Source organism: Dichomitus squalens, assembly GCF_000275845.1.
Source record: "Dichomitus squalens LYAD-421 SS1 unplaced genomic scaffold DICSQscaffold_71, whole genome shotgun sequence".
Lineage (NCBI taxonomy): Eukaryota > Fungi > Basidiomycota > Agaricomycetes > Polyporales > Polyporaceae > Dichomitus > Dichomitus squalens.
This window is the reverse complement of record NW_006766953.1, coordinates 85,911-106,832: the sequence shown is the minus strand read 5'-3', so window position 1 is coordinate 106,832 and position 20,922 is coordinate 85,911. Positions and strand designations below refer to the sequence as shown.

Below are 20,922 nucleotides of genomic sequence, written 5' to 3'. Positions count from 1 at the left end.
ATAGACCAACAGTCCAGAATGTATATTACAGCAAGGATATTGCTTGCATTGCAAATAGAGGATACATGCAGAGAGAGCAAGAACATCATGATGAGGCGGGCGGAGGCGAACTAGATAAGACCCTGCTTCTTGAGGTCCTCGTATGTCTTGCGGTTGTAGACGTTACCCTCCTCGTCCTCCAGCTCCTCCATAGTTTCCTGCTCGAAGATCTCTGTTCGGCCCTCGCGCTTGAGCTTCTCGGCGACTGACAAAAACGCTCATCAAGAACAGGTGGATGAGAGTACAGCAGTCCTGCTTACGTGCTAGGGCATCCTCGATACGAGTGATCTCGTGGAAGTGTTTCGTATTGGGCAGACCAAGCGCCCGCATACCGAAGGCATGTCTCGATTCCTACGGACCCCATCGGTCAATCGACATAGTATCTCTCTAACACGATCGACGACGTACCTGAAAGTGCCTGTCGAAGTTCTTCCTTCCCATGTACACGTGGTCTGAGCAGATCTCGCACCGGTACTCCACGCCGAGGCCATGCAGCTTGTACAGCCAGTAAGGGATCGGTTTGCCATCCCATCCCAATGGAAGCTTGAGAGGGTTGTAGATGCGCTCCTCCTCTTCCTCTTCCTCCGCGCCCTCGCCGTTCGCGGGCGTTTTGGTCGGCGGAGGTGGCTTCTTCGCCTGCTCGAGCAGTTCCTGCTCGCGCTCGCGGGCAGTGAGCGAGAACCGACGCTCGACGTTGGACTTCGTGTCGTTCAGCGCCGAGGCAAGCTCGCGGAGGAGTTGGGAGACGAGGTGGGTGAAAAGGGCGGCGGTGCGGTGCTTGTTCTTGTCGGACGCCTTTGAGGAATCGCCGTTACTATTCACTGAATGTGCACCGTTTGTGGGTGTGGGGCCATTGGGGTTCGGAGGCGGTGCATCGGATTCAGATTGCTTCTGGGCAGCTTTGATGTGCTTTTTGGAGTTGAGGTGGGCATCATAGACGGTTTGTTTTGAATACATCTTCTGGCCTGCGGATAGAAGCGTGAAGTCGAGTGGTGGAATAGCGGACGTGTAGCGTACTTACAGGCGGTACACCAAATACCAATGCTCTCCCCGTTCTCCCCAGTCGCCGCCTTTGCCTGCTTCGAGTCCTCCCACTCTTCCGCTAACCCTAACTCCTCCCAGGCCTGGTTGAACTGCTGTTCCGCTTCGCGCTGCTGCGACTCGATGTCGATCAGGGGTTGTGACCGCTTCATGAAGGATAAAAGGTAAGCATGGAGAGCTCGGATGTACCTGTAAAGATGACATCAGTCGTAGTCACTGAACCGACGAGGAAAGGAACCCACAGCTCATAATCGCGATGCAAGCGACACTCTTTGGGCAGTTCAGTATGAACAGTTGAAGACTGAGCGGCAAGGAGAACGTCTAGATACTGCAAGTATGCCAGTCTCTTGCCAATGTGCTTGAGATTGTTGTACGTCGTGTGGTTAGCGTACAGGTCAAGATATTTGCCGTAGCCTTCCTCTCCCGAGAACAGCAAGGCGATAGCTGCCGGCGCGCACGCAGGTTAGAGCCCGGCGAGCATCGAGAGGCCAAACACGCACGGTCATCCTGCTCAAACTCCTCGCCATCCAACTCCTCCGCCTCATCAACAAAAGCCGCCAGCTCAAGCTCGAAGCCGCCGACAACTGAATCCGGGTACTTCGCATGGTGCTCCTGGATCTTGCTTAGCCGGTCATAGAACGCAGAAAGGTCATCTTGTCGAGGTGGAGCAGAAAGAGAGTCTATCTCGGCCTTCCGCGTGTCCTGGTCCTCGTACAAGTTATTGAGGGCTACGACGCGCGCGTGTATTCGGTCGAGAAGCTGGGAAGCCTTGTGCTCATTTTGCAAGCGGACTTGGTGTGTCGACTGGGTCTTCGAGAGCGTGGCATAGAGCGCGCGCTCAAGATGCTCAATCTCTTCGTGCGTCTGGCGTTGCACTTCGATGACAGAATCCATGGCAAGTGAGACCAAAGGAGGTATAGGGTAGCAAGGGGGACCGCAGGAGGCTGCAGCAGAGAGCGAAGGCTCTGGGCGCTTAGCCTTGAACTGACGCAGAGCGTCCGAGATTTTGAACTCCGCCTCTCTCCCTCTCCTCCACTACTCACCTCTTTCACTATGTCTGGCGGAATCAACCCTGGCGATGAAGTACGTGTTACGGCATGTGTTTATCTTGCATGAACTCAGCAGTTCTGTTGTTTTGTGACAGAAACTCATCTTTGAGTCTTCCGAGGCGGTACCTGTCGTCTCGACCTTCGATGACCTTGGCTTGAAGGAAGACCTCTTGCGCGGCATTTACGCGTATAGTATGTGTATTTGCCCTGCATACTAACTTTTGTGTTGTGCTAACAAAGCGCAGACTTCGAAAAGCCGTCTGCCATCCAGCAGCGTGCCATTCTTCCGATCATCCAAGGACGCGATGTCATTGCACAAGCACAGTCCGGTACCGGAAAAACTGCAACGTTCTCCATCTCCATTCTCCAATCCATCGACGTGACAGTTCGCGAGACGCAGGCTCTTGTTCTCTCACCCACCCGCGAGTTGGCCACACAAATCCAGTCCGTCCTTCTTGCGCTCGGCGACTACATGAACGTTCAGTGCCATGCGTGCATTGGCGGCACGTCCATCGGCGAGGACATTCGCAAGCTTGAGTACGGCCAGCACGTAGTCTCAGGAACCCCCGGCCGTGTCTTCGACATGATCCGCCGCCGAAGCCTGCGCACCCGGAACATCAAGATGCTCGTATTGGACGAGGCGGACGAACTGCTCAACAAGGGTTTCAAGGACCAGATTTACGACGTCTACCGTTACCTCCCGCCCGCGACGCAGGTCGTGCTGCTCAGTGCAACGCTCCCCTACGACGTGCTGGAAATGACGACGAAGTTCATGACGGACCCTATCCGCATCCTCGTCAGGCGTGATGAGTTGACGCTGGAGGGTATCAAGCAGTTCTTCGTGGCGGTGGAGAAGGAGGACTGGAAGTTCGACACGCTGTGCGACCTGTACGATACCCTCACCATCACGCAAGCGGTCATCTTCTGCAACACGAGGAGAAAGGTGGGTGGGGTCGATATGTTGCGTGACGAATGCGTGCTCACTTTGAGCGGGTGACAGGTGGATTGGTTGACGGAGAAGATGCGGAACGCAAATTTCACTGTTTCGTCGATGCATGGAGAGATGGCGCAGAAGGAGCGGGATGCGATTATGGCGGAGTTCCGGAGTGGCACGTCGTATGTACACCCTTGTTCTCGCTCTGTTCGCTGGCTCAACCCGTCACAGGCGTGTCCTCATCACCACCGATGTTTGGGCACGCGGTATTGACGTGCAGCAAGTCTCGCTTGTCATCAACTACGACCTGCCCGCGTAAGTTTTCACTTTGTGAGAGACCATTGTTCTCGCTCTCATGACAATGTGAAGGAACCGTGAAAACTACATCCACCGCATTGGTCGCTCAGGTCGTTTCGGACGGAAGGGTGTTGCCATCAACGTGCGTACCTTTCCATTGTTCTCTTGACGGACTCCGTGTGCTGAACCTTTATACAGTTTGTGACTGTGGATGACGTTCGTATACTCCGTGATATCGGTATGTTCCTTGTTTGAATGCCTGCATCATCGGTCGCTAACACTAGTCGCGTCGCATGTAGAGCAGTACTATGGTACTCAGATTGTGAGTCCTATGTCCCTTGTTGGAGTGACATCATTTGACCAGATGTGCAGGATGAGATGCCGGTCAACGCTGCAGAACTTATTTAGGCTGTTCCTTGCTTTGTATCTGCTGTACATGTATAGTATCACCTCGGGAAGTTTTCCTTCTATTCTCTTTGTGTTGTGTGCAATGATACGTTTGAGTTTGGACTTCAGAGTGCGCGCCCAGATACCTTGCCTGGCCCTGCTTTGTCAGGCTGACCGCGAGTCATCGGAAGTCTTTTGTCGCGGCGTGACAGCGTGACGGTGACGGTCATGTGAGTCATCGCGACGCGGGGTGCCGACGCGTGGCGCGTCGTGGTTTGGTTTCCAACAGCCATCATAAAAGCCAAGTCCTCCGCCTTCTGTTTTCCTCGGTCTTCCACACCACATACTATCTCGCACAAGCATCGTCGAAAGCACGCCTCTCATCATGGTCTCCCATGTTCGCCCTGGCCCTTTGCAACCATACGACATCCGCCTCTTCTCGGCCACTCCGAGCGCCCCAGGGACGCCGTCGCGTCCTCACAAACGCCCTCATTCACCGGGTATCGGGTCGCTGGACAGTCCTGCGAAGAGGAGGTTGAAGGCCGCTGAAGGGATCACTTCTCCAAAGTACACAAAGAGCCCGCTCTCCGGGTCTAGCAGTAGCGCCAGGTTCGCACCTGCACATTTCCACGCTCTGCTACAAGGCCCGGACAGCCCCGCCAAGAGACTCGACTTTGGTTCGGACGCTTCGGACTCTACTGCTTGCGAAGGTGGTGGTTCTGGGACCCCGCGGAGGAGCCCCAAGCGGACGCCGAGCGCGAGCGCGAGCACTCAGACCACGACGAGTATGCGCCGCTCGACTCGGCTGGCCGCACGTCGGGCCTCGCGGTCTCCCTCGGCCTCTGGCCTAAGGAGTCCGTCGGAGTCTGACCACAACGCTGGGCACGCTCAGTCTGGCTCGGATGATGAACGTACCGCTGCCATCCGCGTTCTTACCATCGCGCCGTTGCTCATTCCGCGCGTGGTTATACCCCCCGACCGACAGTCCATTCACTACCCTGGATTCGACATCTATCAAGATCCTCACATTCTCGTCCCAGTGGCTTCTAGTTCATCGCCCGACCCTGCTTCCACGCCGTACTATGCCGATCAGGAACACGACAAGGAGAACGTCGCTCCCCGACGGAATTCCAGTAAGAAATTGGCCACTCCGGTTACACCTTCAGAGACGGCGTGGCTCAAGGCTGGTCTCCTGTCTCCTACGGCGAAGGGCAGCGTGAAGAAGCCTGTTCCTGCTTCTCCGCACCCCAAGCACGTACACGACTACCTGACAACGCCGAAGGAGCGCGCCTTGAGGCCGGTAGCTAGTCCCGCAGCCACTCTCGTTGGGACCACCCCCGGCCGTACTCCACTCGGCAAGGAGGAACGGAAGCTGATGAGGCGTGCCATGGAGGAGGAATTGGACGATGTCGATGGTGACGATGAGTATCTTCAGTGATTCCGTCGTGCTTTGCATCTTAGGTATCTTGTTCGGTCTTGGCTCCTTCTCTCGTTCCCCGTCCACATACACCCTCGCAACAGGAACTGTTGTGTTGTCACCACACGCTACCATGCTCCATCTCACCTCATGCTACTACTCTACGCCTTTACGCCCTACCGCGCATGTATTGCTACGCGCTCGTTCGGCTGTGATCTGGGCCGACTCTGACGACTGACCATCTCTCGATTTGGATCGCTCGAGGTCTTACGCGTAGCACTTATCGATTTGTACGAGTCATTGAATAGGCATATGCACTTGTAGGAATATTGCTTGTGTGAAACAGTGAGAACGAGAGGCACGTTAACATTGTCGAGCTGGAGATTGAAAGGTACACGTGGATGGGCGCAGTGGGGACACGAGCCTGAGAGCACTGCTCGTGGACCTCTTCGCCACCGCCATTGAGCTTGTCTGTAGTTTCTCTCCTCTGCAACATGCTCCTATACACACTCCTCCTGTGCTTGGCACTCCACTTCTCCCTCGTTCTCGGGCAGTTCGGGTTCTTTGAACAGATGTTTGGTGGACATCAACAGCAACAGCACAAACCTGCTGGCGGCATGGGGCAGTGGCAGGCACATTCTGATGCAGGTAAGTCAGGCTCATATTTCCGCCTAAGCTCAGCAATCTCCTCCCGAGAAAAAATGGCTAGAATTGTCTTAATTATTTCTCCGTACAGTTCCATGCTCGACCTACCTCTGCCCGGACACCCTCGTCTGCGTCTCGCAGCCATCGGACTGCCCCTGCCCCGATGTACAGGACGTCAAATGTCTCATCCCCGATGCACAGGACGAGGGGGCCTCGACAATCGTGTGCGTGAGGGGCCAGGACGAGTGCGCAGACGTGGTGCGCTTGTCTCACAAGATCTGAGCACCGACGGTCGGACTCCGTGTCAAAGGTGAATTCTACCACTCCTTCTAGTCCATGTTCGTCTTGTATGAATATTTTTTGGCTAAATGTAGTGGGTCCATTTGGCGTCGATGTGTCATGCATCATTGATGAGATCCTGACTGCCATTTCACCTTCCCACCCCGCACATATGGCAATACGGACAGCACGCACGCCGAAGTGGGACTAGGATCGGGTGGTCGTAGCTCCGCGGAGGTCGCGCTCGGTTTGCGGGGTGTTACAGTGACGGCTCCAAGCCAGATTCCGCAACAAATCGCGCCCTGTTTTCTGCGCCGATGAGCTCCTTTGGCCCTGTAAGAGGCACGTAACGGAACCCTTGCATCCACATGGACTCGGGGGCCGTGCCCTGCCGTCGTCGGTGGGTCTGTCACGGCCGCCATCGCAATCCAAAGCGAATGATGCTCCACCCTGGGTAGCTAGTACGGCTCCCGGGCCTCGTTGCAACGCTTCGCGGACTGGATCCATGTCCGGCGTACTACGCGTAGGCTGGGCGGGATTGCGGGGATTGCACGCTGTTAAGGCTTGCGATCGCCCGGCTTTGAGCCGTGTCGGGCCAAACGCGGGCGTACGGGCCCAGCCTACTGAACCCTCGATAGGAACGCATCGTTCCATTAGTGTGTTTTGGGCTTGTCGCCGGTCTGGTTGAGCGGAGGCGCCAGAGGACCGAGATCTGCTCAGCACCCGAGATCGAATTGGTGCGTCGGTGGTGTTGATAATTAACCACACCGCAGACTACGGTCTTCCCGGTAGTGCTTGTCGCGTGGCGCCGCCTTGGTTCAGATGGGACTGCCAGTGCTAATTGGGCTCTATTCTCGGTGCCAGATTATTATAGGCATAGTTCTATCGTCGCCTAAGGTCAGGAGTCGAGCGCAGACAGTAAAATTTCGCCCGCCTTCTAAACTCCCCGAATTCTGGCTGGGAGTGCATGGTGTTTGCCACTGGCCATCATGTGGACTCATTGGGATGAATATCATGCCGCTTGTCTATGGCATCGACGTGACGACGTCGAGGCTTCTTCCCGGTCTTCAATGATTGGCCATAGCCTGACATGCTCTAGCCGGTGCACGCGAGAATGTAAAGTGGCTCGAACCCGCCCGTCGAAACCATTGCGCCAAAGGCAGTTTAACTGAGAAGTTACGTTCTCAGCCACCGGCGGGTATCTGTACACATTGCCGGGCTTGATCGTGCTCAGGGTGACCGCCACCCTCACAGAGAAAGGTAAAACCTGAAGTGCCGCCCGAGTGTCTTATTACGGCTAGGGTGGGTCAAATGTCTCCGGTGAACTCAAAGACTTGGGTCCGCGTGCGAGCAGGACTGAGAGGGTGGTAATTACTCCATTCCCCTGGACACGTCTGCGTATTCTCGGGGTGATTGCCCGCATAGTGAATTTTTGGATGGCCCCTCTAAGACTGCTGCTACATGGCGTCGTAACGCTGTTCGCACAGACCGCATGGGCAATTGAACGAAGCAATGAAGTCTCTGAGATTCACACAGCGAGGTGCCTTCTTGCCCAGGTACCGTAATTACTTCATCATCTTGCACATGGTCCTGGGAGTCATCATGTCGGCTGGTGTCCTATGACCCTTGTCTCAAAGCTGCCAATATATCGCAAGGACCACCCGTGTCACGACGCTCCGAGTAGCTTCGTTGGTGCTGCCAGTGGGCACTGCGTGGGACGGTGCGGTCGAACATGCATGCCGCCACGAGTGCCGCTGGTTAGGTAAGGCAACTAATCGATCACCATTGAATTCTCCCTTCGCTGGATGCGTCCGCTGCGCCGTCCATGTCCGGAAACCTACTCATCCTCTATCCTTGCACCATCCGTGTGTTGATGGGGTCAGCCAGGATCATGTGAAATATCATCCATAGCGCGTCGCGCGCATCAGCCAACTGGTCTACACAGCATTACCCAACTTCCTGCCCGTCGCCTCGGCCAGGTCACCAACACAGCAGAGGACAGCTCAAGTACTGGCCTCGTCCCGACGATGTCCTCCGCAATTAGCTGGTATGGTGAATGCGTGGGTAGGATGGCGAAGTGTCCGAGCGGATATTCTCATGTGTAGTCCGCCTCTGGTCGCGCGATCACACGGCCAAGAATCAGCTTGGCTTATATTAAGCCCAACGTTGCGGGGGAGGTTGAGGACGACGGGTCCGCTCATCGTAACAGCACCTGAATCTTTGCCCTCCAGCTAGCCTTGCTCATCCGCGCCTTTCATAATCAGTCTCAAATCCCCACCACAGATTCCTCGACAAGCAATGTTTGAGATGTTTGCGAAGCTCTTCTCCCTTGCTACCCTCGCTACAGTGGTCGCGGCTCAGACGAGCAATGTGACGATCGCTCAAGTCGCGCAAGCCTTCTCGGCTGCGAGTATCGTTCCGATTGGTACGTTCAGCACCACCTCCTTCAAGTTCCAGGCTGAGCCGAGCTGATCCATATGTTGCAGTGATCCCCACGTTCAACCCTACGGGTCTTTTGGGTGTCGTATTCTTTGACAATACAACGAATCTCAACGTGACAGTGACGCCTGGACAGAACCTGACGCGGGAGCGTGAGTCTACGCTATAGCCCCAGCCTCGACTGTTGCTGACTGAAGGGAGCCCGTAGAGAACGCGCTCCGCCCGACGGTTTCGTTCACGAGTAACGACACAAGCCTAGCATCACAGACCTTCGTCTTGGCGATGGTCGATCCTGATGCCCCCACGCCGCAAAATCCGACTGAGGCTGAGATTCGCCACCTCCTTGCGCCTAACATTACTCTCAGCGGCTCCCTCGCTGATGGTGCCCTCCTTGTGAACAACACTCCTGCCATCTCAGACTTCCTGCGCCCCACCCCACCTGCGGGCTCGGATCCCCACCGGTCCGTCCATACACCCGATATTGTTCTCACGAGCGTCTGAGATTAACGCTGCTTCTCTACAGGTACATCCTTCTGCTCTTCGTGCAGCCGGCCAACTTCAGTCAGGTGGCCCCCAACTTCGTCAACGCCTCCACGCCTGTTAGCAACTTCAACATCTCGCTATTTGCGGTAGAAGCTGGTCTTGGAAGCCCTGTAGCGGGCAACTTCTTCTTGACGGGTCCAGACAACACGTCCACTCCCGCGAGCGGCTCGTCGTCCGCCTCGGCTGCAGCAAGCACGAACACTAGTCCATCGGGCTCTGCAGGCACGAGCGCCGGGGCTGCTGCGAGCACGGGTGCGTCCAACGCCGCTTCGATGATGATGGGCATGGAGAAGCTGAGCGTTGTCGGGATAACGATCGCGATGTGTATCATGGGAATGCTCGTCTTGTGAACTTCGTCTGCTGTGCATGTAGCTTAGTCGCTCGTGGCTTGTAAATTTGATGCATCTGGAGGACATAAACTAACTGAATTGACAATTTGTGTGATATGCTGGGAAGGTTTGTTGACTGCCTTGTTCTACCCTGCTCCGCTGCGACCCTGGCTGGACAGTTGTCCGTCGTGTGCCGGCCCGAAGATACGGTTCCTGCTAAGTTGCCTTATTGGGACGTGTACCCCACTGTCAGCCACAGCGTCTCAACGATGTGGCCTCCCGCCGCTGTTCATTCTTCGACCATCACTATGGCTTTGGCTAGACCGACGGTAATGCTGCTTTCCCGACATATCTCGTTGATCCGCATGTTCATGCTCTTCCTTGGTATATTCCCAGACTAAACTGCCGCCGGGAGCGAATAGGATCCTCTTCGTCAAGAATCTGAACTACCAGATCACCGGCGAAGACTTGTACGATTTGTTCGGACGCTATGGGAGCATCCGGCAGATACGGATAGGGAATGAGCAGAAAACAAAGGGTACAGCCTTCGTAGTTTTCGACGATGTCATGGACGTGAGTGACTAAAACCATTGCTGGATTTCGCGCCCCTCTCCCTACGGCGGCCGCTAACCCGCTCTTAGGCCAAGAACGCTCTTGACCACCTGAACGGCTTCCACTTGCAAGAACGCTATATTGTTGTGTTGTATCACATGCCGTCCAAACAAGACGCGGCCGCCGCGAAGGCGGAACTCGCAAGGAGGGAGGAGGAGCTCGCGGAGCTCAAGAGAAAACATGATATCCAGGATGAGGATTGAGCGCTATGCGTGCGTGTTGCAGCCACCGTTCATTAATCTCTCGTGTTTCACGCTGTTCGAGCAGTTCGCTTTATCACTGTATTGACAATGTAACCCCACGCTTTCGTTGCTATTCATGGTCGGTTGGTCCGTCGGCAGCTGCTTACAGGTTTCGTCCGAGTTGTTCATCAGCGAGGGGAAGATTGTCAGGCATGTTCGAATGGCGCGCAGAATCAAGAATACGATCATCAAGGTGTCCGGCCGGACAAAACTATACATGCTATATACTAGGCGAAAGCAAGAGATACATCACACGTGGTGATAGCTGACGGCTCGTGTAGCTCAGCGGTATCCGGCCTTCACGCAGTTAGGGCAGTACGCCTGCTTCTCTTCGGCTGGAAAGCAAATGAATGACCCATCCAAACCAAGAACGAATGGTAGCTTACTGAACTGCTGCGGGGCTGGTCGGCTATCGGCGAAGGTCAGCCTCTGCTCTATTACGATGCGAGGACTCAAAGGACTCACTAATGCCAGCAACGCTTCTTGCAAATATCCCCGGTACAGGTCGGGGGATGGTTGGGACTAAAAATGCAATTATCTCCATAGCATTGGACCTGTTCCAAAGGTTACGGGGCTGAGCTGCTCCTCACAAGCAAACGCCGACTTACGATCTCGTCCGGGTAGGTGACGCCATGGTTGCACCTGTGATTGACATGCGTGAGTATGTCTTATGCCTTTTTCACATTAGACGGCAAACCTCTTGAAGACGGTCCTGACTCTGTTCATAGGGACAAGTGGTCAGTGCATCGTGCATGATGTACAATGAGCTACCACGTACTGGCGACGACGGCACATATTGTCACAGCTTGTGAGATACGAAGGCTTTCAGTAGGTGAGTACGGATGTGTCTGCGAGTATCGACCAGTGAGTGTCTGCTGTCGAGGTCTCTGAGGAATATTGAGGTGGTTTGGTGATGCTTTCGACACCATCGTGCCCTGTTTTTATATGTGAGTGTTGGCCAGTTTTGGTTCTTAGCCAACTGAGACACTGATTACGAGAACGCGATCTTGTCAATTGCATTCCTGAGCTTGACGACACCCTACGCCGGATAAGGCTTCCTTACGAATAGCACTGCGATCGCAGGAGTTGACGGGGGCGCTACTCGTAGCGGGCGTACGGACGCCCGTATAGCTCGCAGGGGCCGTAAACAAGGGGCCCGGGATCGCGAGGTCCGCAAGATCACACCACAGGCGGCACGGCCATAGTATGGGTACGCCTACACAGATCCGTTGTGTTTTTTGCCGTGGGCTCCGAGAGCGATCTTCGATTTATTACGCCTATGGTGACCTAAGATGCGACAGGGACAGCCGGCCGAGCTAGCGTTCCCTCCCGGACGATCTCGTCTCGTAAGTGTCGCTGAAGGAGGACTCGTGTGCAGCGTGATGTTCTTTGTTTGCTCTGCCACTGTCATTTCCAAAACGACGCAAATTTCCGTTTCACGCCCTCTCCGGTGCTAGTTCGTGGCGACCAATTTTTGGGCACCAGGCTGTACTCGTTGGTTGGCGCTTTGATGAGCCCTGAGCGTGACTGTCCATTTGCCATACGTTTCTGTCACAAGCCGATACTATTCGGGACATCTGCTGCGATATACGAGGTGGAGCTCGCCACAACATTTATCGTGGTTCCTTTACGTGGTTGCCAGGCTAGCTCAAGCCAGCCAATAGAAGTCCAAAAGGCCGGACAAGCAGCCGTTAGCTACATATAGACGCTACAATACTTTTCACTATTCTCATTACAGATCATGACATATCAATGGTGGTGTCCATTTGGTCAACCGGCATCACAATGTCGAAAACCCCTGTACCCGTATGGCTTAGCCTACCCATGACGATGTTTCCGGATGGCGTAGTCAGGTCGTCGAAGTCACCATGCAACGTGGCGTCGGACAAGAACGCTGCCGTGGTCTCGTAGGACGCCTTGAGGAGAGGCGACGGATTGGTGGAAATGCCTTTTCGATTGAACGGCTTGTACCCGCCATCGAACGTCTGAAAGGGAGAAGTAAGCGACAAGCTCGAGACGAGACACGGCAGCGGCGCCACACACCATATAATCTGCGATAAGCTCCAGGTGACGGATGTCAACGTCGATCTTGTACACAGCGAATACACCGCCAATTTCCTTCAGGATGGCGGCGCGTGCGGCCTCTACGCCGTAAGCACAGAGGAGCGCGTAGATGTCATTGGAGTAGATGCCGTCCTCGTCGATGATGCTCTCACCATGCCCACGCGCGAACTGCCACAGTCCGGGAATATTTGACCCGTTGGTAGTCAGCTAGGCGTGTATGTGATAGATAAGCTACTGTTTGTGCTGAAACGGTGCGGAAGTATACTCACAGAATAGATCTTCTCCCCATTCTTACCGTCCTCCTCGTTCATGAAACAGTCCGTGATGCCTGGAATCTCGCGTACGACTGTTTTCAGACAGACTCGTTCAACTAAGCCAACAAGTAATAGTTTGGGCATGGTTGATCCGAACTAGGAGATTGACCTGAGCCTCACATTCACAGGGATTACGCAGCAATAACTCACCTGTAGCCCAATCGTGCAGCCGGAATCCCGGAAGGAGAATGATGTGGCGCTGGGTAGGTTATCCATGAACGAGCTCTCGATGCGACCATGTTCCGCCGCCATTGAAGGGGCATCTTCATCTACGTCTGAGTCGACCGCGTCGTCTTCGGGAGACGACGCGTACGCAGCTTCGATGTCCATGTCGTCCAGTTCGCCTCCCTCATCGGCCTCCTCATCGTCGTCTTCGTAAGTCGCTTGCTCCTTTCGTTGACGTTTCATCTTGGAAGTCACCGCATCGCCGTCACCGATCTCGCTCGCTCCGTCATCTTCGTCTCGTCCACGACCATTGGGCTCTTCTCCTTGCTCTTCCTCAGCGGCGGCGGCGCCTCGATGCTCCCGCACAGCTCGGCCTTTGCCAAGCTCCGCGCGCTGGCTCTTTAGATCGGCGTCCAGCTTCTTGAGCTCCACCTGAAGCTCTTTCCTGAAGATTTGGGGGAACTTGTGACCGAAACTGGCGAGAATCTCGAGTGGTGTCACGTTGTACTCTTGCTCGTACTCAGAACGCGGATAGAAGTCGAGGTCAATCCTGAATTCCTTGCTCCGTGACTCCCCTTTTAGGATGAGTTGCTCGGTGACCGAGACCCTGTCGACGACGTGGGAGAGTGCGAGACGACTGGCCTTCTTGCAGAAGCTCGTGATGTCCGATGGGGTCGTACCTGGCCGGACCCTCATAGTCATCGACGGTGTCTTAGGCTTCTGAGAAGCCGTCATCACGATCTCCCGCAGACGGGGAATACCAAGCGTAACGTTAGCTGCTCCGTGGCCTGCGCAAGTAATGTCAGCATGTGTAGGAGACTGGTAGATTCTCTAGGTAACATACCTGCAAAGTGGAACGTATTCAGGGTCATCTGGGTTGACGGCTCTCCGACGCTGAGTGCAAATTCAGACACATGACAGGAAGGGGAGTAAACTGAATGTCACTTGCCCCTGTGATGCGAGCAGACCCACGGCCTCCCCAGGCTCAACCAAACTGCGCATGTACTTGACACTGGTTAACAAACGGAAGTTCTTCTTACTGAGAGGAGCTCTTCGGCGCTTGAACCGTGCCTCGCCCTCTTTCTCCTTGATCAGACCATGTGGGTTCTTCTGGATGTATTCCTCCACCTTATCAGCGAAGAGTTCGGAAGTACTACCTACGTTTCGCTGCGGCGGGTACTTCGAGATCGTCGGCAGCATTCTGTCCCGCTTATGTTTCTTGTCCTTGTACTTGACGATCTTCTTCATGTAGTCGACCGCGTCCTCACTGACATGGCCACCGAGAGATTTGGGCTGGAGGCGCTCGACGAACGACACCTCGTTGCGGGCGATGAACTCGAACTGGGTGAGATGCTTCTGCTTTGTGACGTCGAGCGAATCGCCACCGTAATTGAACTGGTATACCGAGGAATCGCTCCCGCGGACGGTGTTGTCATAGTGTACCCGGATCCCTTCAAGATGCTTGATAAGACACCGCTGGAGGTACCCTGAGCGAGACGTCTTGACGGCTGTGTCGATAAGACCCTCGCGTCCGGCCATGCAATGAAAGAAGAATTCTTGCGGCTTGACGCCAGTGAGGAAGCGACTCGCGACATATCCGCCAGCCATTGCTCGAGTCTCGAACGGCTTGAACGACGGCAAGGTCTTTCCGCTGACCATCGTAGGCACACGACGGCCTTCCAGCTCCTGTTGACCGAGCGCGCAGGATATCTGCTGTGCATTGACAGCGCTACCTTTCGCCCCTGAGACTGTCATGGCCTGCATGTGGTTGTGGGGGAATTGGCGGAGCAGGCCGTGAGGCATGACAGCGTCGGCGATGGACTTCGTGAGCTTGGCAAGTTTGCCTTTGACCGTGACGTCAAGGCCAGCCATCTTGCTGTCGTCTCGCAAAACGTCTTCCAGAAGTGAACGCAAGACCTGGGACTTCTCGTCATCCTGCGTGGTCTTCAGAACTGGGAAGTTCTCCATGGCACCTTCCGTCCCTAGGTTCGCGCCTGTGACGAGAAGCTCTGCACGCTTTGCATTGCCATCGGGTGTAAGGGCGAGATCGTCCATACGACACGTAAAGGCTCGATGCTGAAGGAATTTCGTGAACAGCCTGCTCAAGATGCCAAGAAGTCTTCCCGCGGTATCCGCGCCATAAAGCTCGTAGACTGAGTGCACGAGTCCGAAGTCCGAAGCGCCAAATGCAGATTTGTCCAAGACGCCGGACAGAAGCTCGCCGTCCATGAAGACAACCTGATCTTCTTTAGAGTCCTTGCCCCACAAGTGACCAGGGACCTTGGCCTGCGCATGCAGATTCAGACCTTCGAAGACGCTCGGTGTAATGTTCTTCATGACGGTGGAGATCTAGCACCGGAACGGGAGTAATGTAAGATAGTGGGTGCGCTCATCGACGAGACTGATGCGTACAATCTGTTTGCCCGTCCACAACGGTTGCGGCTTCCATATCGTCGGCGGAAGCGTGACAAGCCGCCTTTTCCCTTCAAGTGGCTCGTCTTCCGGACGTAGCGCGCCATAGAGGAGCTGGAAATACTCTTCTCGTGTGAAGAACGAGTCTTGGGCTGTCATCCAGACGCCAGCCACGACATGATCCTGGATAAGACCGCGCAAGGGCTTTCCGGACGTCGGGACTAGGTACTGATTGTCAGTGTTGGCGATGTAGTACGCCTCCGCGCGCGCGACTTGATTCTCTGACAGATGGTCGGACACAATGTTAGCTATATTCCAGTCATTGATCGAGCGAGTGGGAACTCACGAGGAAAGTGTATATTCATTTCTAGCCTAGCAGGTCAGATCAAACTCGCGACAGCGAGATGGGAACACTTACCGTCACCGTCGAAATCGGCTATTGGAACGCATGGGTCAGTTGACTGCCTCACCGCCCGATATGATAGGACATACCGTTGTACGAGTTACTGTAACTTATTGTCAGCAATCATTGTTATTGATTGGCAAAGAATGCAAACATTACCAGTTGGCATAATGCATCCGGATCGTCTTCTCGCCGTGCAAAACGCGCGCTTTGTGGCACATCATACTCGGCTTGTGGAGGGTCGGCTGACGGTTGAGAATGAGAATATCGCCGTCTCGAAGGTGCCTGTACACTTTCTTGTTGACAGCAGGCGTGGAAGTGTACAGGCCATGGCGTTGGGCAGACCCGTGGGAGCCCTCTTGCGGCGTCAACAATTGGTTCGCGATGGCTGTCCGCTGTTCAAGAGTGAGCTTGTCCTGAATGAATTGGATGTTATACCATTCAGTAAGTTCAATACAGGTTGACAAGATGGCACCCACAAGGAATTGCTGATGCCCATCTTCGTACTCGACGATTGTGGCGCCGGGGTAGCCACGAGCGCCCGTGATGACCAGTTGCCGCAGTTCGTGGAAGTTGTTCGGCGTCACAGGCTCCGGGAACGTCAATTTGCGCGCGAAGACAGGTGGAATGCCAATCTCGTTAGGCTCAATATTGACGTCGGGGGAGATAACGGAGCGAGCGGCGTAATTGACACGTTTGCCCTAAAAGAAGATGAACGGGCCGGCACGAAGGCAGGAAGCTACGGAGTCACTAACCATCATATGTTTACGGAAAAGACCTTCTTTCTTCTCCAGCCCTTGCTTCACACCAGCGGGGGGCAAGCGGCCTTGTCGGATGGGCTGAGGGTTCTTGCTACTGTCGATGTAGCTATTGACGTCAACCTGTAGCTGGATAAGGGAGTCAAGTAGTGACTGGAGGATACGTCTCCGAGCAGCTTCATCGACGTCAGAACCCTTTTCCGAGGCGAGACGAAGACTGTTGTTCAAGTCTCGCAGACGGTACGAGGTCGTCAAAACCTTTGACAGGAGCTCGTTCTGAGGGTGTTCGAACAGCATATCGCCCATCTTCGCGGGAGGACGGAAGCGTGTTGGGCTTACAGGGAGAACCTCGAGGAAGAACATGTCGGCAGATGCGAGGGAGAGATTATGCTGGCTGAGCGGAGCGAAAGGTCCATGTCGGCCGAAAAGCAGCGAACACATGACAGACTCGTTGCGGAAGAGACGGCGGAGATGTGCGCGGCATTCCTCGGGAGGCACAACACGCTCATTCCGCCCGCGTGTCGTCTTGACTTTTCCACTAGCAGACTTGGGCAGTGACTGTCCGTTCGCAGGGCGTTCGTGCTCATCCTCTTCTTCATCGTTCGAGAAAACATTTTCGCCCTCCTCCTCATCGCTTGACGTGTCCTCGTCCGACGGATCTCCTGAGTGCCCATTTGTCTGAACCGACGTTTGCGACTTGAGCTTGGACTTCTGCTCATCAAGCATTACGTTCGGTCGACGCAAACCCATGGCGTCATGCTGAGCCTTCTGCTTGATGGTCAGGTCGTACTCGATGATCTTCGTGTAGCCTTCCTTGCGGAAAGTGTAGCCATGGCTATGAGGACGTATCAACAAGTGCGCAGTATCGGCTAATGAGACGTACTCACGCATTACAGTTCGCGTTCTGGCACTTCCTCAGCATGGCGGTCTTGATGAAGTCCTGTATGACGTCTTTCCGCGCTTGGTACACGAGACCATCCTTATATGCGTCACGCTTGCTGCTGGATGCGGTGGCCATGTGCGCAGCGACATAAAGGTTGATACGCTGCTCGTAAGCCTCGTAGGTCTCCGCAGGCTCGTCATCGTCGTCCTCTACACCTCGCTTCTTTATTGTGCTATAGTGAATATCGTCCAACGCCTTTGCAGCAACGAGGAACCCATACTCGAGCAACCGGAGCTTCGCGACGAACTTGCACAGCTGCACATAGCGGTTTACGGTAGGACGAGAGGGAGGAAAATGACAAGACGTACCACAAATCGACTGACTTTGAACCTATGGCAGAATAGGCAAGTACCACGAAGCAGATGGTAAGCATTCACCATAAACAACGGATGGAAGACAGGTGCTGGGAGGTCGATGTGGCCAAAATGACCCGGGCAAGTGTAATAGGCCAAACGACATGTTGCACAACTTCATGGGGGTCAGGGTATCACTCGATGGTCTAGGAGACGCGTCACTCACATAGAGTTCTTATCACTCGGTCCTAATGCCGGGTCATATAGCCCTCCTATGTTTGGGCTGTTGAGCTCGTCAAGGAGGACGGGATTCACGATCTGCTTGACCGAGATGCGCCGGACATCTTCCGTGGTGAGGAAGGAGAAGGAGATGCTCGCGACTGTAGACGGAACAGGTTGAGAGATGTTCATGAGTGCGAGACAGCCGGCCGGCCAAGAGACGGGAAACCCAGAGGACGAGTGGGTAGGGCGGGCGTGCACCGTCGCCTGAGAGCGATCGAGGCGTTGAGTACAGAAACCAAAAAATATGATCGGTTCCGGCGGCATATCAGGCGGAGCGCCCAATGCCGAAGACATCCCGTTTTGGGCAAGAGCACGCCACAATAACCAGTGGCTACTCGCCCAGATTCAGGCGGAAAGCATGAAAGCATCGAGTAGTCAACGTCGTCTAACGATACAAGGGTGTATAGATACTATGCTCCGCTGCCACGCCGGGTGGCCGATCCAGTCATCCGTTTCCCAGTCTTGATCTTTTGTGCCTCTCCGACCAACTCTCCGATGAGCTTGTTGTACGTTTCCGAATCCTGCTGCAAAGCATCCCGGGTCTGCAGGAGATACGTCAATAATGTGGATGCCTTCACAGTGTTCTCTCGGATATCCGCCAAATTCTTCTCCAAAGTGGAGATAGACATTAGGGACATTTGTTCTACCCAAATTGTTAGACTCATTCGCAATTTAGTCGAGCTGGAACAGACACATACCAGCAGATAGCCCAATCAACTCGTCAATCTTCGCCTCTTCAATTTCGGGCCTAGGCCCCAGACGCAATTGTGCCGCTGCAGACGCACCGCGACTCGCTGAGGGGGAATTTGGATGTGAAGTCCCGCTCCGACTCTGACCAAGGGCTGCCGTCTGCAGCTTGCTCAAACCACCTCGAGGGCCTGGTGGAGCTGACATCGGACGCGTCGTTATCTCCAGTGTAGGGAGGGCGCCATTAGTGCGAGGGAGAACCTCGTCGAGGTTTATGGGGATTCCCAAATGGATCAAGTGTTGCCGTCGTATCCGGGATCGGGTCCAGTTAACAGGCTGGAATGAGGGCGGTGTTGGGGGTAACAGGGCGTTATATAGCTGACGACTGGAACCATCTGTGAATTGAGATACAGGCTATGTCAAGGCAATTGAAAAGAGGTACCTCTCGTTTGTCACCAGTGTCTGGTTGAGTCCGCCAACTTCCCGGATGGCATCGTCTGTCAGATGCGATGTATCGTCGTGAATCCATAAGGGGCCAAGAATCTCATCCACTTGCTCCTGCAACTCCTCCCGCGAAGGTAACGGATCCAGTCGTAATGCCTGCCACTCTCGGCCGACTGACGACCCTCCAATGCTCTGCGGCTCATCATAGGCCAGCTCTCCGAAGGATGTCTGGAAACTGGCGGTTACGGGTAATTGCTGCGTCTCCCCGAAGTCTCCAAAGTCCCCAAAATCATCGTCCTCTCCCTCATCTCCAGACCCTGCAGCTGTCTCCGCGGGGGTTCGGAAGTTGTCGAAATCATCAAAGTCTTCCTGTGTAGACGATTGTGCGGGTGATATTGCGAAGACTGGGGGCTTCACGGAGAGCGGGGGAAGAGGCGAGGCTGGTGCGCCCCATACGGACGCGCCGAAGGCAATGTCATCCTCCATAGTTAGAGTGTCGGTGGTGAGAGGGGACAGCAGGCGATCGCGGCGGGCAGAATACCCTTGGAAAAGCCACTGGCAGGTTGTCACGCAAGCGGAGAGCTGATGGAAGTAGCGTGCCGGCGCTTGTTGGTATTCACGACACTGTGCTCTCCGGTCCGATGTCTTAATGTCCTCAAGCGAGTACTCGTTCATTTTCAGCTCCCTTGGCTCAAAGCAACCCAACAATACTAGGAAGGTTCATATCCGCCGCTTGTATGACATTCTAAAGCTCTGTATACAACGTCAAGACTGGGCCAGGGCTAAACATGCGTGGGCCATCCTAGCGAGATGCAGGGAAGTGGACTGGAAGGCCATGTGGTCGACTAGTGTCCTCCTCCTCGGTGAAGGTGGAGCTCAAGATGAACTCACCCAAATCAACGAAGATAGAGTTCGTTTCCTGAGCATCATGATGCGGCAGCACCCCGACGAAGTGAGCGGCGAATCACGGCCTCTAGGGCTAACCGTCCCAACTGACTTCTCTTCGCTCGTCTTCTAGCGCGAGTCTATACTTAAAGAACTCGTGCTGCGCCTGATACATGCAGGCATGCACCGGAGAGCCCTGGAACAACTGGACTTGTACGTGTTTGGTCCACAGCATCGGCCGCGTTGATCGTTCACCTGCGGCGACTTGCTTTCTCAGGTACCTGCCTTCATACCCTTACCAGGATAACCCTGTGTTGCACGTGTACGCTGGGCTGGTTACACTATATCTCGCGCAGCCAGAAAACGATGTCTCCTCGGAGACGAATTACAGTGAGTTTTTTTTTCTCCTCCTTCAATTGTTCCTGTTACAGCCACATAGTGTTGGAGATGAATTTCATCTTTCATGAGGAGTGTCTTGTGATCACACCAGACACCAGTGACCTGACTTCGCGCTGCAATGCCTGAGAGACTCCTCCTGGCGAACCCTAAGTGATATCTCAGCGGAGGGTATCTTAGGTTGTAAATGCCCACTATGTTCCCCGACCGCCATGCTTCCAGTGTTATCGAACCGTCTAGGGTAGTCGCTCCATGACGCTACAGCTGCCCTTTCAAATCCCTGTACCGTCTTGAGCTTAAGCGAAATACACCAGGTCGCATGTGAACTCCGATGGTGTTATTCGCAACTTGCAGTGTGAATTTGTCACGTAGAGTGCGAGGCTCGCCGCGCGCAACGAACCGATGCGAGGAATGCTGACATGTCTACGCAAGTGACTAATCGCCGCTTTCGCAGGGACAGGCTGGGATCTCAACCTCGTACGTGATGCCCAAGCACACTTCGAACGCGCACGAATAGTCGACCCTTCAAACGTTGTGGCCGAAGCTTTCCTCAGTCAGGTAAAATCTGCACACGAAGGTGCTCACATGCTCACTTGGGCGTTTCGTTGACCGCTCTGCTATGC

General features: G+C 54.6%; 9 protein-coding genes across 9 annotated transcripts; 5 read left to right on the top strand and 4 right to left on the bottom strand.

The window, feature by feature from the left end:
• Window positions 1-2: 2 nt before the first annotated feature.
• On the bottom strand, window positions 3-2,007 carry DICSQDRAFT_93488 (RNA splicing factor PRP9). Its single transcript, XM_007370604.1, has 6 exons — window positions 1,581-2,007; window positions 1,323-1,524; window positions 1,061-1,269; window positions 448-1,004; window positions 300-390; window positions 3-244 (listed from the first exon to the last, which is right to left on the bottom strand). Exons 1-6 carry the CDS (start codon window positions 1,972-1,974, stop codon window positions 111-113), a joined length of 1,587 nt encoding a protein of 528 aa, XP_007370666.1. The 5' UTR covers window positions 1,975-2,007; the 3' UTR covers window positions 3-110.
• A 105-nt stretch (window positions 2,008-2,112) lies between these two features.
• DICSQDRAFT_183742 (ATP-dependent RNA helicase FAL1) lies at window positions 2,113-5,463 on the top strand. Its single transcript, XM_007370603.1, has 9 exons — window positions 2,113-2,163; window positions 2,225-2,321; window positions 2,375-3,072; window positions 3,130-3,245; window positions 3,295-3,378; window positions 3,433-3,502; window positions 3,559-3,598; window positions 3,660-3,682; window positions 3,733-5,463. The coding sequence occupies exons 1-9, from the start codon at window positions 2,134-2,136 to the stop codon at window positions 3,766-3,768; spliced, it is 1,194 nt and encodes a 397-aa protein (XP_007370665.1). The 5' UTR covers window positions 2,113-2,133; the 3' UTR covers window positions 3,769-5,463.
• A 213-nt stretch (window positions 5,464-5,676) lies between these two features.
• DICSQDRAFT_93481 (uncharacterized protein) lies at window positions 5,677-6,446 on the top strand. The gene is made up of 3 exons (XM_007370602.1): window positions 5,677-5,812; window positions 5,901-6,119; window positions 6,184-6,446. The coding sequence occupies exons 1-2, from the start codon at window positions 5,737-5,739 to the stop codon at window positions 6,089-6,091; spliced, it is 267 nt and encodes an 88-aa protein (XP_007370664.1). The 5' UTR covers window positions 5,677-5,736; the 3' UTR covers window positions 6,092-6,119; window positions 6,184-6,446.
• A 1,949-nt stretch (window positions 6,447-8,395) lies between these two features.
• On the top strand, window positions 8,396-9,028 carry DICSQDRAFT_71191 (PEBP-like protein; the record flags this gene model as incomplete). Its single annotated transcript, XM_007370601.1, has 3 exons — window positions 8,396-8,513; window positions 8,575-8,679; window positions 8,736-9,028. 3 exons carry the CDS (start codon window positions 8,396-8,398, stop codon window positions 9,026-9,028), a joined length of 516 nt encoding a protein of 171 aa, XP_007370663.1.
• Window positions 9,029-9,707: 679 nt separating this feature from the next.
• DICSQDRAFT_174749 (RNA-binding domain-containing protein) lies at window positions 9,708-10,214 on the top strand (the record flags this gene model as incomplete). Its single annotated transcript, XM_007370600.1, has 3 exons — window positions 9,708-9,728; window positions 9,796-9,972; window positions 10,041-10,214. The coding sequence occupies 3 exons, from the start codon at window positions 9,708-9,710 to the stop codon at window positions 10,212-10,214; spliced, it is 372 nt and encodes a 123-aa protein (XP_007370662.1).
• Window positions 10,215-10,535: 321 nt separating this feature from the next.
• DICSQDRAFT_174748 (uncharacterized protein) lies at window positions 10,536-11,048 on the bottom strand (the record flags this gene model as incomplete). Its single annotated transcript, XM_007370599.1, has 6 exons — window positions 10,536-10,588; window positions 10,640-10,662; window positions 10,719-10,807; window positions 10,862-10,895; window positions 10,951-10,971; window positions 11,032-11,048. The coding sequence occupies 6 exons, from the start codon at window positions 11,046-11,048 to the stop codon at window positions 10,536-10,538; spliced, it is 237 nt and encodes a 78-aa protein (XP_007370661.1).
• Window positions 11,049-11,928: 880 nt separating this feature from the next.
• On the bottom strand, window positions 11,929-18,084 carry DICSQDRAFT_93477 (beta and beta-prime subunits of DNA dependent RNA-polymerase). The gene is made up of 16 exons (XM_007370598.1): window positions 17,832-18,084; window positions 17,621-17,780; window positions 17,257-17,567; window positions 16,367-17,204; window positions 16,091-16,312; window positions 15,771-16,027; window positions 15,701-15,714; window positions 15,627-15,644; window positions 15,555-15,575; window positions 15,209-15,489; window positions 13,746-15,145; window positions 13,641-13,690; window positions 12,782-13,584; window positions 12,587-12,727; window positions 12,297-12,524; window positions 11,929-12,238 (listed from the first exon to the last, which is right to left on the bottom strand). The coding sequence occupies exons 1-16, from the start codon at window positions 18,014-18,016 to the stop codon at window positions 11,993-11,995; spliced, it is 5,175 nt and encodes a 1,724-aa protein (XP_007370660.1). The 5' UTR covers window positions 18,017-18,084; the 3' UTR covers window positions 11,929-11,992.
• Window positions 18,085-18,293: 209 nt separating this feature from the next.
• On the bottom strand, window positions 18,294-19,580 carry DICSQDRAFT_93474 (uncharacterized protein). Its single transcript, XM_007370597.1, has 3 exons — window positions 19,017-19,580; window positions 18,586-18,959; window positions 18,294-18,530 (listed from the first exon to the last, which is right to left on the bottom strand). The coding sequence occupies exons 1-3, from the start codon at window positions 19,502-19,504 to the stop codon at window positions 18,298-18,300; spliced, it is 1,095 nt and encodes a 364-aa protein (XP_007370659.1). The 5' UTR covers window positions 19,505-19,580; the 3' UTR covers window positions 18,294-18,297.
• An 87-nt stretch (window positions 19,581-19,667) lies between these two features.
• On the top strand, window positions 19,668-20,908 carry DICSQDRAFT_150351 (uncharacterized protein; the record flags this gene model as incomplete). The annotated part of the gene is made up of 4 exons (XM_007370596.1): window positions 19,668-19,970; window positions 20,037-20,116; window positions 20,181-20,293; window positions 20,760-20,908. 4 exons carry the CDS (start codon window positions 19,668-19,670, stop codon window positions 20,906-20,908), a joined length of 645 nt encoding a protein of 214 aa, XP_007370658.1.
• Between the last annotated feature and the right edge of the window lie 14 nt (window positions 20,909-20,922).

Coding starts and splice junctions, on each gene's coding strand:
- DICSQDRAFT_183742 (XM_007370603.1), top strand. CDS start 2,134: ATGTCTGGCGGAATCAACCCTGGCGATGAA. Junction 2,164..2,224: donor GAATCAACCCTGGCGATGAA/GTACGTGTTACG, acceptor GTTTTGTGACAG/AAACTCATCTTTGAGTCTTC. Junction 3,683..3,732: donor AGTACTATGGTACTCAGATT/GTGAGTCCTATG, acceptor CCAGATGTGCAG/GATGAGATGCCGGTCAACGC.
- DICSQDRAFT_93474 (XM_007370597.1), bottom strand. CDS start 19,504: ATGGAGGATGACATTGCCTTCGGCGCGTCCGTATGGGGCGCACCAGCC. Junction 18,960..19,016: donor ACACTGGTGACAAACGAGAG/GTACCTCTTTTC, acceptor AGATGGTTCCAG/TCGTCAGCTATATAACGCCC. Junction 18,531..18,585: donor GTTGATTGGGCTATCTGCTG/GTATGTGTCTGT, acceptor CAATTTGGGTAG/AACAAATGTCCCTAATGTCT.
- DICSQDRAFT_93488 (XM_007370604.1), bottom strand. CDS start 1,974: ATGGATTCTGTCATCGAAGTGCAACGCCAGACGCACGAAGAGATTGAG. Junction 1,270..1,322: donor TTGCATCGCGATTATGAGCT/GTGGGTTCCTTT, acceptor TCATCTTTACAG/GTACATCCGAGCTCTCCATG. Junction 1,005..1,060: donor TGGTATTTGGTGTACCGCCT/GTAAGTACGCTA, acceptor TTCTATCCGCAG/GCCAGAAGATGTATTCAAAA.
- DICSQDRAFT_93477 (XM_007370598.1), bottom strand. CDS start 18,016: ATGAACATCTCTCAACCTGTTCCGTCTACAGTCGCGAGCATCTCCTTC. Junction 17,205..17,256: donor CAGAACGCGAACTGTAATGC/GTGAGTACGTCT, acceptor ACGTCCTCATAG/CCATGGCTACACTTTCCGCA. Junction 15,490..15,554: donor AATGAATATACACTTTCCTC/GTGAGTTCCCAC, acceptor ACCATCTGTCAG/AGAATCAAGTCGCGCGCGCG.
- DICSQDRAFT_93481 (XM_007370602.1), top strand. CDS start 5,737: ATGTTTGGTGGACATCAACAGCAACAGCACAAACCTGCTGGCGGCATG. Junction 5,813..5,900: donor GCAGGCACATTCTGATGCAG/GTAAGTCAGGCT, acceptor TTCTCCGTACAG/TTCCATGCTCGACCTACCTC.